This window comes from Phymastichus coffea, unplaced genomic scaffold (assembly GCF_024137745.1).
Source record: "Phymastichus coffea isolate CEN01 unplaced genomic scaffold, Cenicafe_Pcof_1.1 PCOF00001, whole genome shotgun sequence".
Taxonomy (NCBI): Eukaryota; Metazoa; Arthropoda; class Insecta; order Hymenoptera; family Eulophidae; genus Phymastichus; species Phymastichus coffea.
Window position 1 is genome coordinate 15,885,863 of NW_026706812.1, and position 15,677 is coordinate 15,901,539.

Consider the following 15,677-nt stretch of genomic DNA (forward strand, 5'->3'; position numbering starts at 1 on the left):
CGCGGCCAACTATCTCTGCCCTGCGTAATATCGCGGCAGAAAGAAAGGAGGGAAGCAGCGCAAAGCGAGGGAGAATAAAGAGATGGGAGAAAAATGAGCATCAAGAGCTTGGCACGCGGAGAACCTCCGTCATTGTCCGCGAGGGAGGGCATTGCGCCCTCGTAGCTGGCAATCTGGCACTGGGAGGCTGCGAGGGGGCAGCCCAGCCGAGTGCAACGGGAATCGATAGCAAGCGGCCGCTTCCTCGAAGCTCCGGCTCAAACCCCGACAGTCACGCCTGACAGGTGCTTGCGCACGTGCGGCTCAGCTCGGATCGGGTTGCGCTCTCGCTCTGCCACTGAAAAGTGCTCGGCAATCTGATCGATGACCCAGCGAGTTGCTTCTCGCTGCCAAATGAAATCAACTGCGCACGCCGGCCGAAAGGTCGAGCGAGCGGGATCGGGCTTCGCTGGACAGTCGCTATAGCTACGAGTTATAATTCGCGAGGGGAGCGCCGGGCGCACGGCCGCCAGCACGGCCAATTCGCTTGAGCGGCCTCGAGGCTTCAAGCGTGACCGATCACTCGCGATTATATCCGATTACCCGTCGACGACGAGCCTCGCCGCGCGCGACTTCGCCCAGCCTCGAACCACGTACACGCGTTTCGCAGCCTTAATGGTCCGATTCCAAGTCGCACCTCGTCGCTGTCACGTCGACCGCGTTTCAGTGCAACTTCCTTTGCCTTAGAATCATCTTTTCCCGTAGAATTGAACTTCGCTTCTCCATTCTGTAGCTCTCTTCCTTCTACACTCGATGCAATTATCCGTGGTCTCTAAGCACGCTCAGGCATGGATTACTGCTTTTTGTCTTGTTACGGAAATATTGCCGAACGATCGCTATCCGAAAAATTAGTCAATCGTACATTTGGTACATCGAAAGCGTCACGAAAACATCAGGCCACCGGTAACTGCGACGACAATCAATCGATGTACTCGTAGATGGTTTACTGACTGCATGTCTGTGTCGTTCAAAAATCGAAAGGCGCTCGCTCACCTCGTCTCTGTCTTGTCCGATCCCTGTTCTAATACCCCCTTGTCTGAGAATACCTATATACCAGCGCTTTTACCCTTTTCCTTGCGGGGCTTCCGTCTGTCCGGATTATCTGCGAAAACTAGCCTCTTCCGTCGGACAAACTGATGAAATAAATATAGTCAGTGTCAACACTCGCATATAGGATGAGCTCAACATTTTGAGACATCTGCAGAAAAGCTAGCAGAACCTTCAAGAATTATTAATACATTTAATCGACAATAAATTAATCAAAAGCTGCCCCAAACGCATGATATAGTATACGGCAGAATGTACACTCGAGTCCGACTTGATTAGATGAACTAAATCATGTTTCACAAGATTCTAATTTCAAGCACACCGACTTAGAATGCATCCGAATTTAATTAATACTGATAGCCCGGTCACACCTTATGAAGATAAACTATTGGTTAGGTTTTAGCGAGAGTTCGATTGGAAAGCTCGAGCGCCTCGAGCTTGCAAACTTTCCAAGCCGTCAGAGCTTTTTCCAAACTTTTTCAAGATGGACCCACATGATTTCAACTTTACAGTACGAATATATAGTCAGTCCAATCAATCAGACAGCTCGATAACTCGAATAATGGAGAAGATTAAAAGAGTTAATATTTGAAGCTGTAAATTATTATTTATAACGTCAAATCTCAGCAGCTTGAGCCGCTGGAAAAACTTGGTTGGAATTCAAGCTTTAAGCCGAACGAGGAGTTTGAAAAAATCTAGAATCATCAACTATCCTTAAGATGTCATGAAAAAGTGTTTAATTGTTGGTTATTTTTCTGAAATAACGAATATTGTTGAAATCAGTATAAATTAGGCGCTGCATAAAATAATATCGAAGAATTGTTTATTACATTAGTCTCCGTATTTATTTATTTTTTCTCATTAAGATAGTCGAAAATTTACAAATCTTAGAGTCAAAGCAGTATATATTACTTATCTTTATAAAGGTTTTGTAATAGCTTGAGTTTGAATGTCTGTAAATCGCAGTGTTTGATTAATGTAAAATAAGCTGGAATGGCAACACTTTTTTCATTTTATTTCAATTTAATTTCAATTATGACAATACTATAAAATAGTTCTAAGTGGGCCTTTATACGAAATAATACTACATTATTTAATATATATTTAATTGTTGGATAACATAAGAAGTTTATGACTCAATACAACTTATAATGCATTCTAATTAGTTGACTTGTATTTCAAGCTTTAGATAACAAATTTTATCCTTATAAAGTTCATGCAAAGAAGCTGAAATTGAAAATTCCGCTTATTATATGAAATGAAGAATCTACGATTGATTTTGAAAACAGTTATCTACATTATCCTTAGATCAAATCAGAGTAAAACAAGAGAAAGACGATAGATGTCGCGAGCCGATGGCTTAGTCTCAGCAAGTGTCAAATTATCACAAAAAAAGCTGAAGGCTAAGCTTGTATCGATTTACAAAGTGACTCATTAATTATTTTTGTGTCTACTCCAAACAGTCGATATATTTGAGTTTTAGATAAATGCCGACTGTCAGCTTTCGTACAATACATCATAAACAATTTTTTAATTTGTATAGCAATTCAATTATAATATTAATCCAATATTGTTTTTCAGATAAGAAAATTATTCCACAGACATATCTCAAAGTAAAAAATTAACTCAAATATCATCAATGACACAAAGCATTATATTGTTCAGTTCCAAGTGAAATTGAAAAAGTAGAATCAATTGTAGATATTGTCTGTTGAAAAAGATATTGCAAAATTCAATCATTTATAAACCAACAAATCTCTTGCAATTAAATCACGAAGCATGGAATAGACGTCACAACTTTAAAACTAATCATCGATTTGTTTATATTTGTTTCGTAAAAGCAAATAGTACGATGCGGAACTATCTCGAAAGTATGCCCTTTCAGATGCATCCACTCTATTATAGTAGAGTCAATATAATAACAACAGTTATTATAAGAAGTCAACTTATAGATTTATGTTTATAAACTAGTTCTCTTTTCTATATTCATGCACGAAAACCTTTTTCTACCAATTCCTGATTTCAGGCTGCTGGGCCAGTAAGAGGCTGGATTAGTTAGCCTCAGGTCCATTAGTTAGACTCAGCCCCTGTAACTGTCCGGAACAATAACTTGTTATTTTCATTACAAATTTTGAAGTAGTCAGATTGTTGGGTTAACATAGAAATTAGATGGTGCAAATTTATTAGCTACTACTAATAATTTAATGCGGTGAATCAAAGAAAAGTCAACATCAAATTAAATCGAAGAAGTGTTAAATTAATTATCGGCTTAAATACCGAGACTCGGGAAAGCCGATATTAGAACATTAATTCTTAGTAAAACACGAATTATTAATACAGAGAATATGAGGTTAAGCTAACGCTCGCTCCGTATGAGGAATCAAGAAAAACTTGCTGTCTCAAGGGCGGACAAAACCACAAAGCCCAAAACCTTTCCGTTGCTGCCGCCGTGTTATTGAGCCTCATCGACGATCCCATCATTTTTTCGCGCTCTCTTTCTAGTCCGCCCTCTCGCTCGCTCCAGCTCGCCAGCCTACCGGTCCCAGGGTTAGCCTCTGTGCTTACCTGATCCGTCCTTTTGACCTACCACGCCCGGAATTCGAAGCCTCGAAGCCTCCGAGATACCGTGAAGCTGGATTTAGCTATTACGGCAACGATGATGCGCAATGAGCTCGTCCACATCAACGGTTCAAGCAGGGGTTGGGCTTCGAGAGCTTGTATTCGGGAATTTTACGAGCCATAAGCGTGGCATCCTTCATACGCGCGTTTACGACTATTTATTCGTAATATAATTTTCGTAATATACTATCGACAACATCGCTGTACAAATTTCGCCACTAGCCAGACTTATTTATATTTACTTAGTTAACTATATACATCGTTGCCTGTGGCCAAGACAAAAATGGGAGGGCAGCTTTCTCTTTTTATGACACGAACGTGCCTATTTCGAACTTGAGCGTCGAACTACGAGGCTTATGAGATCCATGAGACGTACATCTTGAACACATATGTTCCGCGTCACGTTTCCCGAGTTGCAAAACGAATTTGAATTATCACCTCCCCCTCCCCCTCTTTTTATTTTTTTTCATTCCTTCTAGACGTATAACCTTTTGCAAGCGATGCTTGCCTGACCCGCAATCCGATCCTATGTTTCTTTTTTATGTTTCCATTCACATCGCGAACACGCATGGATAATTGAAAAGTAGATTTTCAACAAAATTCCGTTAAAATCCAATCGTTACTATATTACTAATGAAACAAAACAAATGAAACAGCAAATGATTTTCCAAGGAATAAGGTAAAATCATTGTTGCTGTAATTCACAAGTTGCGTCTACGAAAAGCCGCAGTCTGCATTTATTAGAGCCACCATTAGCTGGCGTTATTTTTTACCAGGAATCATAAATTTGATCCACTTGAACTTTACACAACCGACTAGCACGTACATTACTAAGTAAAACATCAAGGCTGCTATTCATGCAACAAATATTATTAGGTAGAACTTGTTTACATTTATCGCTAGTTAAATTGAGCGAATCTGCAAGAACACCATTGTTATTTATTTAGGAATATTTAGACGCAAACTAAATAGACTGTCGAAAAATGTTAATAGGAAATCTGGCTTCGAATTGTATTTTGGATGCGAAAGACTTGTGTTGACCAAACACCTGCAACATCGTATACTCGCCAATTTGTATGCATATTAAACACCTATTGGATACTTGAGTTTTTTGATGATCAATTTCATCATTTCAATGAATATTCGTAGCAACTGTTTTTTTGGAATTTGAAAAAGCGAGCAGTGCGAGAACGTAGCTCTTCGAAAAAAATACACAAGTCCGGTTTTTAGAAATTTACCAAATTGAAATAAAGACATACTAGAGTATGAGAAAAAAAGTATAATTGAAAAGAATTTAGAAGAAACACCATACAAGTGCAGGAGTATTAGTTCAAAAGCTTGATAACATTTTAGGAAACTAATCTTTAGTTAAGAACTATGCGACGTAATGGTAAAAAATATTTATTTTGTCCCTTTCAACTCTTCTTTTAACATCAACAATCAGTTTGCACGGTTAAACATGACTTTTATTGATTCAATAATTTAAATATGTATATATTGCGGATATAACTAAAGATAAATATTTAACGCGTCAGCCGCATGTGTGCACGTAAAACGATGTTTTTTATTTGTTTTTATTAACATTGAAGGGTTGTTAGAATTAAAGGGACAACATTAAATGATAAAATTTCTAATAATGGAAGAAGGGAAATAGTGAGAGCTAGAAATTCACTTAATTTTAATTGTATTCAGCAACGTTTCATCAGCACATTTGCTGACCTCTTCAGGCTTTATTAACAGAAAAATAACAAATTATTAACAATAAAGTTGCAAATGTAATTATAATTATATGTATATGTGTGTACCTGATTTCTCTCGTAGTCAAATTATTATAAGCTAAAACGAATAGCTCGTAGCAAGTCACGTTATAATACATTAAGAAATCAAGTATTTCAATACATATATTCTTCATCTATCATCAGTTCTGTTAACTCTTGCATCGAAAATCTTAAAAATTGAAATACAAGATATAAATAGCCATATTAAATTCTTGGAAAAATAATTAGACAAAACAACGTCCTTATTAAGGAAATCAAAAATTGACAATACAATTTTAGGCAATTATTTCTACATGACTGAATTGAACTTGAATAATTTTAGAAAAAAGCTTGACTTATTACATAAAAGAAAATTCCAGAATTTGATATCAAAGAATCATAACAAGAAACAACATAAATTCACTGGTTGCAAAAGTTGGATAAAAAATTTAACAAACATCGATCTTCCTAAAGAGGTTACTCAAATAATTTCACTTGGTCCAAAATTTTGTTACTCCACTGAGGTTTATAAACCACAAATATTAACTACTATAAAAAATGTAGAAGGGCTATTAGAAACAGACTATATAAAAACCACTTATGATAAACAAGATATTCACAGTAAAATAATAAGAACATTAGAAACAGCTAATAAAAACGTAAAACATATATCTATTGAACAAAAAGAATTCAACAAAAAAATAAAATTAACAAAAAATTTTCTAAAAATGTATCCAGACATTATGTTTACAAATGCAGACAAAGGTAATGTCACAGTAGTCATGTCGAAAAAACAATATTTAGAAAAAATGAATACTTTATTAGATGATAATATCACTTTTACCAAAGTTAAATCAAACCCTCTGAAAAAATTATAAGGAAACTTAAAAATAATTTTAAAAGATTGGAATGATAATGGTTTTCTGAATAAATATTGGCATAATAATGATTTGACTCAAACATCTATAGTAAAATGCTATGGATTACCAAAAATACATAAAGAAAATGTGCCTCTACGACCAATAATTTCATCAATTAATAGCCCTACTCACAAATTAGCAAAATTCTTATATAGCGCTCTTAAAACAGCTATAAATAAACCTAACTCTCACATTTTAAACAGTGGACAGTTAAAAAGAAATTAAAAGATATTTTTATTCCAAACGATCACGTTTTAATATCATTAGATGTAAGTTCCTTATTCATGAACATATCTTGTGATTTAGTCTTGGAGGGATTGGACAAACATTATGAACAAATTAAAAATTGTGAGATTCCAATAGAAGAGATTCGGAGAGGTATACAATTCTTATTTAATAACACATATTTTGTGTTCAACAAAATTTATTATAAACAAATATTTGGAAGCTTGATGAGCTACCCCATCTCTCCTTTATTAGCTGATATTTTAATGGAAGACTTAGAGGAACACTGCCTGAACATGTTATGGAATAAATATCAAATTAATCCTGTTTTCTACTATAGATATATTGATGATACTTTGATGTGCGTTCCGAAAAATAAAATTGATTTAGTTGTCGAGACGTTCAATTCTTATCATAATAGATTACAATTTACGTTTGAAATTGAAATGAATAATTTTATTCCATTTCTCGACTTAAAATTGATCAGAAATAATAATAAATTAGAATTTGATTGGTTTAAAAAAACAACACAAGCTGACAGAATTTTGAATTTAAACTCAGAACATACAATTCATCAAAAAGTTAATATAGTTTCAAATTTAGTTGACCGGGTGTTTTTACTTGCTGACAAAAAGTTTCGTTCACGCAATTTAAAAATAGTTACTAATATCCTGAAAAAGAATAATTATCCATTTGAATTTATCAATAAAAACATACGCAAACGGATTAGCAAATATAAAAAAGGGAAGAATAATTCTAAAAAATTAATAAATCAGAAACTACCTATAATCGCTATTCCAAATAATTGCAACATCTTTAAAAAATGTTCTTCTGTGTTAAAAAAACATGACATTACTCCAATCCCTTTATTACAAAAATCATTACAAGAGTTCATTCGTTTAGGAAAAGACAAATCTGATTTATTAGACAACACTGGTATGGTCTACAGTATTAACTGCAAACAATGTTTAGCGGTCTACATAGGTGAAAGTAAGCGATCCTTAAAAATTGAATTAAATGAACACAAAAAAAAAACATTGACTCAGATACAGTAGTAGCTACACATAGAAGAACTCTCTCACACGAATTCGACTGGAAAAAAGCTAAGATATTGGATTATGAAAAGAATTATAAGAAACGAAGAATATCCGAAATGTTACACATTGGCTTACATAAAAATACGTTAAATAGAAAAGAGGATATACAATATCTTAGTCATATTTATAAGCTTTTATTAATATCGATGAGGAAAGGATGATAGATGAAGAATATATATGTGTGTGTGTGTGTGTGTGTGTGTGTGTGTGTGTGTGTGTGTGTGTGTGTGTGTGTGTGTGTGTGTGTGTGTGTGTGTGTGTGTGTGTGTGTGTGTGTGTGTGTGTTGAAATACTTGATTTCTTAATGTATTATAACGTGACTTGCTACGAGCTATTCGTTTTAGCTTATAATAATTTGACTACGAGAGAAATCAGGTACACACATATACATATAATTATAATTACATTTGCAACTTTATTGTTAATAATTTGTTATTTTTCTGTTAATAAAGCCTGAAGAGGTCAGCAAATGTGCTGACGAAACGTTGCTGAATATAATTAAAATTAAGTGAATTTCCAGCTCTCACTATTTCCCTTCTTTCCATTATTACAAATTTTATCGTTTAAGAAAACTATAAGGGAATCAAGACAGTATATTATGTATTACTTAACTTTTTATTGGCCTGGTTTTGTATTAATTTTGGTCATATTATACTAATTGTCGCATTCAAACAAGCAAACACGTGTGAGATAATGTTGTTTTTATGCATGTTTTTTGAGAGGAGTCACAGATTTGTTTGTTAAAAAAAAGTGTGAAAGCTATCCAGCTAGAAAGTGCAGTGAAGCGAAGAAAGTGAGCTTATTAAGTTTGTTGGTTGGTTGCCGTGAAAAAAAACAAGCAAGTCGGTCGTCGGAGGAAGCAAGCGTGCGCGAGCTTGAGCTTTGTCTCAAGAATGGAGCTATAGCCACTCGGCACGCAATCATGCCGCTTAGCTGCGCTAATCGATAAAGGATTAAGAGGTGGAACTTTGCGGGTCACGCTCGCGCCGCGACTAGTCCTCCTCGGGGCGTCAACTTCCGCTTAGCCCACCTCTGCAGACTTAAATAACCGTGCACCTCTTAGCTCGTTAATTATTTATGCACTGTGCTATGTATGCTTCATACTCTTGCGGAGGCAAAGAATTGACTTATTCGTTCATTGGTTCTTCATCCCTATAGAATACTTGGACAAATGTTCAGCTGAAATATTCCTTATGGAGTATTGCATTTTTTAGCGAGTTTATGTAGAACTACGTTGCGAGCTCGAGGCGAATAGACAACTCTTTGCCGTATTGCCAATCGCGGTAACAACTGTTATTCTAATTCATTAGTCAACTGGACTCTGATTACAGTCCTCTTAGCTAATTATACAAGCCTTTCGCAGCTTTAGCTGAATGAAAAATGAAATCGTATAAATTTCAAAGGATTTAGATAATCGTGTAGATGAAGGTTGTATGCATCTTGCTCATACCTATACGAAGTCCCGCGAACGCGTACAAAAATATTTTAGGCATGTCATCAACTTGAAATAATAATGCGCTTGTGTATATTTTTGTTGCAGGTAAACGAGCAGCCATACCGGACTCAAGACACGTAATATAAAAAATGGTAAATTTACGAAGCAAAAACGTAAACCAAACTTGCAGAGACATCTTATCCGTACTATTATTTATAAAGTATTAACGAAATGTCAAAATGTATGTAACGTAACTCGCGTCTGATGATCAGGGATACGGAATGACGACTTTTTATTTAATATTTGAAGCATCAACTGCCATTAGCTGCTTGCTATTGTCAGTAAATGCTCGTATAATGCACGCCTGAACAGGGAAACGACCCGAAAAAGCTGAAAGAACAGTTGTACGAGAGACGTAATTGAAGAAAGTTAAAAGTAGCTAGTGATAATTTGTTGGAGAAGTGTAAAGTAGAAAGGATATCGCGTGTCCGTTCTTACTCAGCCTCGCGCGGGAAATACTTGGGGATGTTGGCGTGAACGGGAAGTCGCTTTGTATAATTGCGTTTCACTCATAGTGATCATGCGGTGGAGCAGCAGGAGGCATAAAGTGGCATGGTTATGGCGGCACGCGCGTGAAAGTGGCCAGTAGCCCCGCTGTAAGAAGGACGCGTAGGTGCGACAGTAGACTGCGCAGTGTTCATTGATGATCGCGAGCGCAAACGGTCAATGCGTGCGAGCATGGAAGGCAGGGCCGCTAGGGCGCAGGAGCAAAGTGTGCGCGCGCCTGCTCGGATCGTGTCGGCTCCGGCGACGGCCCATAAGAGGTGTAGGTATGTGGGGAAAAGAGGTGAAAAAGCCGAACGACCGACTGTAGTCCAGTCGCTGGCGAGCAGTCGGCAGCTTTTGAACTGGTGCGCGGGTGCGCGCTCAGTTGCCGCTTGGCCGTGCCACGTTGCTCCTCGCTCAAACTCCTTCGAGTCTCGTGTCGGCTCGGTGACAGGCCTGCCTCCGTGCTACTCGGTAAGATTCACCTCGTTTTTACTCCTCGCGAGCTTTCTTCATTATCGGATACATGCTTCTCTTGTTGGCCATCTTTTAGCAACGTACGACACCGTCGGTCAATAATATTATTTACGATTGCTGTAGCTTTGTAACGTAGATTGCGCGCAAGTTCATTTGATTATTCATCGTGCAGAGCTTCCTGCCGACAACTTGCCTTTACCGTTCTAAAATGCTTACGCGACAGTAAACATAGCTGGTTGATTCTGATCGTTGTTCAGAACAAGCGAAAACAATTCGAGCTCATTCGAGAAAGCGAATGTTCGTCAGCTTTGTTCCTTGTAAATTTACACGCGAAAATTGGAGTCATTGTTTTTTCCGCATACGCGCAGCGGCAGCCATTGATTTTCTCTACTATTGGATTCCAATCGGCTTCGCGTTGCGTGAGATCGTTGAAATAGAGAACAACTGTACCTTTGCTTTCCCGAGGCTATCACTTCATGCTAGACGCTTTTAGAACAAACCACTTATTCGTTCAAACTTTCACTCTATTTCTCCCTTGTTTTGTTTTCCAAGAGGTATTATTCTACGTAATCGTTCATATAATCTAAAACCTCCAAATACCATTGTTATTACATTTTATCAGCTCGAAAAGTTCGGAGCAAAAGTAAAACATTCGTCTACAAGTTCCGAAAGTCCAAAACATGTAGTGTATTAGATAAATATCATATTTAAGACGGTTTTTCATGTAAGTAGGTCTCTGCATAGTAGTATCGATGAACGTAGCGAAAATAGCTCTAGCAAAGTATTTTGATATGAGTTTGGAGCAAATAAAAGTCATTAGTTCATTACTGATCTCTCCGAGTATCGATTAAACAACTCCGGGATATTGGCGTAGCAGCCTCGCGGCAAATGCTTTGTCACACATATCCTGGCGCTTTTTCATGCCACTCAATTCACTCGAGTGCAAATTCATTATCGTTCCACCTGCACTTTACTTGCAATATCTGATGTCGAAACAAATGAGTTGCAACGTATATGTATCGGGAGCGGCAAAACTCACATCAATTTGATGATTCCAGTGCAATTCGAGTTTGATCAATTGTATTCAAACTACGCTTAACTTGAACTGCTTTTTGTCCTGTCTGCATCCTATTTGAACTTCTTGACTCAGATATACACTTCACCCTTCTTTTCAACCCTTTTTTTCAAACTTTTTTGTCATAATTTTGCTTAGACGATAATTTATGTAAAATGCAAACAAGTACCATTTTGGTTATTTGCTAAATAACGCAAAGGAAATTCTATGACCTAAAATGGTACTATAATATGCAATGGAGTATAGCAATAAGTTCAAAATTAATGTAGTATGAGAAAGACGTTACTTTTCACAAATTTGATTATGAAGCTTTTAATATAACAATGCGTCATAACGTAAGGTTTTATAAAATAGCAAAATATTATAAAATATTATTTCTGAATAATAGGATGATCTAAAAAAATTCAAACTAAAATATTTTTGAAGAAAATTAAGAATTAATGAAATATCAGGGTTTTATAAATTATTTTGCTTGTAAGACACCGTTGTTTCATAATTATCTTATACGCATATTGTAAATAACAATTCAACTAATTAAATCGAGCTCAAACACTTTTATACCAATATACTCTTATTTCATTTCATTAACTTTGAGTCTTTTTGTAGGTTGCACAGTAAAATATAATTATATCGAAATTTTTGTAAACTAACAGCTAATTGCGTAAATAAACAAGTTTTGTAATATTCCAATGTAAGAACGGAAATGATCAAATCTTGAAATAATTACATGCTTTTCCATTCCTTTTGAGTCTATAATACAATTAATTGTATCTAATATTAGTACAGACAGTATTATTTGAACCCTGTCTTGAAATCTATTCGAAAGTTTAGTAAAGAATACTTTTTAGATGTACAAATAAAATATCAAAAATTGAATATCCACTTGAATTAAAACTTAAACTTAGTTTATCTAAAGCATAGTTAACGCAAAATAAAAAGGCATCTTCTTTTAGTGTTATTTGCTTTGTCTGATGCTTGGAAGCCTAAATGTAATACTGATATGGTTGTGTGCAGTCATGATACTTAAAAAGTAGGCTGGTCGATCGCACCGAAAACAAAGAGCACTGAGCTAATCAAATGAATTGATTGAATAAGCTTCAGCGATACCCGAAATAAGCATCGTAATCCAGTTTAAAATATCGTTTGACTTCGGCATGAATTTGATTTATTGCCTAATTATTAGCCCGAAGGCAAGGTTTCTTTCATTTAATAAATATTGAACCATATTATCATTGATAATATCATAATTTAAGATGGAACGATTTGAATATAAAAAGTATTTAACAAAACAATATGCACATGGTAGCACAATCGAGCATATGCTCATCATGAGCATAGACCAAAGTTATTAGCACATGTCGGATGAAAGAGAAGCTTAACGAGCTTTGTAATTAGAAGATCTAATGATAATATAAATGTTTATACTTGCAAAGAGCAACCCAAGTACGATCTCTAGTTTATTTCGATACATTGAGAAGCATGCTAGTTCTTTTTTTCGTGAGGCTTTGGTAAGGAAAACTTTTCTTGTTCACCATTTATAAACGGGTTTTCGCTGAAACTCTTTTGGGATCTAACGATAACAACAGCTTGCACGCAATCTGTTCTAGTTTGTTGTAGCATTTCTTCATAAGAGTTGGTAGTAATGAATGCTTTCCTTTCTCATAAATTAGTTCACTTTTTCATGGATTCGACACAGCTGACACCGTATCGCGGTGGTGTCGGCCAACATCAATCATCTTACGTAATAGAGCAGATATACGAGTAATAATAAATAAGTAAATAAATTAGACGCGTAAATACATTGTGCATAGTGAAGTAGGGCGTAGCTGCTACAAAAAAGAAATATATATTGAAAAAATAGAAAGAAGGACATCGAGCGGTCGATGACACAACGAGCTTATACTGTACAGTGTGCAAACGTCGCGCGTGTACTGGACTAACATTTTACGTCGGGAAGATCTTGTCAGCTGACAGGCAAATCGGAGTGAAGTCACATAGGTCGATGGCGCCGTACCTATTTTTATGCATTGTAGGGCTTCAGTCATTAGTTGTCGCATAAGTATTAGTCATTCATTAAAACAAGCATGACACAGTATATATACGTATCAATTATATTTATTGCCTTGTGTACATATAAACTGAATTTTATAGATAAACCATTGATGCGTTAATAACATGACATTCACTCATGTAAGTTTAGAAGACTTATCGAATAATTCACAAATATATCAATCCCTATACATTTAAAGAGTTTTTCAAAATTTTCCTTTTCCTTGTTGACCTATAAACACTATAGTATTTTACGTATTTTTCTAAAATTACCCTTTGAATTATCAAACGTTATTTGAAAATTGATTAATCTTTCTGCAGAAAAAGTTGATTCTGATGAAGTCACAGCAGCATGTATTTAAATGAAAATATTTTGTTTTCATTTTCAAAGGGTCCCTGGTTTAAATGCTTATATTTAATGTTTGAATAATTACAATGATTACAAATTACATATATTTGATCTAAACTTGATTATATAAACAATTATATACTGTTGGTAATTCTCGGATAACAATCTTACATAAATTACATTCAGTACTTATTTTAGTGGCTGACCAAGCGTTGGTCATAACTACTAGCAAAATTTAAACGGCTATCGTCGCATGCTAATGCTTGTTCAGTTGAAATCCCAATGAGAATGCATACAGTTCCTCAATTATTGCTCTTGTTATTTATTCAAATATTTCTTACTAATATAAAAAAAATAAAATAAATATAGTAAAGATATGATAAGATAAATAAATAAACTAACATTTGTAATTAGTTACGTTAAAAACACAGTCAGACAATTAATAACTTTAAAATTGATATTAAAATCTCTTCTATGCAATTTTAATGATTATTAATAATGTATGAATGAAAAATAAAATTTTACAGAAATAAAGTTATAAGAACAATGAATTATCCACAATTATTGCAGAGAAAAAGGATAAATTAAAAATAACTTTTTGTATTTCTTCTTCAAAAAGTATTCCAAAGTATTATGTTAAAGGGGTATGATGGTTACTTGTCTATTGGTGAGCATGCTTGGATTTTATTCGGCCAGTAGTCGTCAAAAGCTTGCTACCTATTCCCATGTTTACCCTCAAAAGATTCTATTCTTACAAACTCTCATGATACTTTTGTGAACAGATATAGATCCGATATAATTTTCGGCTTGTAATTTTTTCATGTTTCCACGTCCTTATAATCAACAAAGATTACAAATCGTTATCAATCATAAATTTTTCGGGTCTAAAATTCTAAAGCACACCTTCAAAACACTTTAATACAGCTGTTGTTGAAGTTTCAATCGGTTTATTTTTGTTAATGTTGTAAACCATCATGTTCTCTTCATATCTACCATTTCGAATAGTTTATTAATCTACATGACTTTGCCTTTATTTATTCAAAATAACGCTTCCGAACGAAAATAATGTAAATGTTTTCTAATTTGCCATGCTAAAGTCTGCAGATTCATGATCAATTTTCATCAGGGGTTATTGATAGCATAAAAGTCAGATGAATATATTATAAACGGTTGTCGTGAGCTACGCTGCAGGGCTGTTTTAGATTTATGTGGCTTTTTTAAGCTTTGTAAATGGGATATGGGTTTTAGTCTGCCATTATTTGGCTGTAAAACTCGTATGTGTAAGAGGTAGCGTGCAGTGATAATAGCTATAGCATTCAAATGAACCTATCACATTTGCAGTAGAACTAACTAACGATAAATTGCACTCGAAGATTTTAAAATAATGAGCTAGCTGTAGTTAAACTGTTTGTTCGTTATTCACGTAGGCAGTATATTCAACGCATAGGTGAAAGCATTGAAAGTAACACGTACTATTTGTGGATCTTTGATTGAAGTGAGCTCAAGTAATGGTCAGTATTCTTTGGCAAGTCAGTTGCTTTGTCAAAACTGGTCAAGCATTGCGGGGACGTTTATACGATGAGCACTGCAATAAAAAGCATGGTAACGAGACCGCGCCGGGCCCAAGTAAGAGCACATTCGCAGAGACCGCATGGCAGTTGCACTCTGCACTTGCTGTGCGCTGACTGATGACCAGAGGGTTTTGTTTGATGACGCAACAGGTTCATGGGCAAGCTTCTTCCCGGTTTGCTGAAATCGGCTTCATCGAACATTGAAAGCCGTTTTAAGCGCTATTAACGACACGCTCAGACGAAAACATGGACTCGCAACAGACGCCACGGCATCCAGTTGATTTCACTGCCGCGCAAAATCCAGCCTCGGTAAGAGAGACTACCTGTAAGGCTAAGCTCGGCTGACGCTCGTAGAAACAATCAAACGAAAGCATCTTGTTAGATCGAACACCTGTATGCTAACTTGTCTCGGGTGAAGATTTACTTTGCGCACAGGCCGGATTGTGCGCAGTCGAAAGTCGAAAGAGGAAA

At 35.8% G+C, this 15,677-nt stretch overlaps 1 protein-coding gene across 8 annotated transcripts in view; it reads left to right on the forward strand.

Annotated features, from left to right (window-relative positions):
* The window catches only part of LOC131662778 (microtubule-associated protein tau), a 34,709-nt gene that overhangs the window by 6,986 nt on the left and 12,046 nt on the right, over positions 1-15,677 (forward strand). For 6 of the 8 annotated variants that reach the window (XR_009301803.1, XR_009301804.1, XM_058932693.1 and 3 more), the window contains exons 1-3: positions 10,036-10,159; positions 15,132-15,261; positions 15,357-15,515. The exons of 1 other annotated variant lie outside the window; for it this stretch is intronic. Coding sequence is in view for 5 of the 7 variants with exons in the window: in XM_058932693.1 (XP_058788676.1) it covers positions 15,453-15,515 (63 nt within the window). In the remaining 2 variants the exon portion in view is untranslated. Of the gene's footprint in view, positions 1-10,031; positions 10,160-15,131; positions 15,262-15,356; positions 15,516-15,677 lie in introns of those variants that run through there. One more of the 8 variants, XM_058932702.1, reaches the window with a different exon arrangement.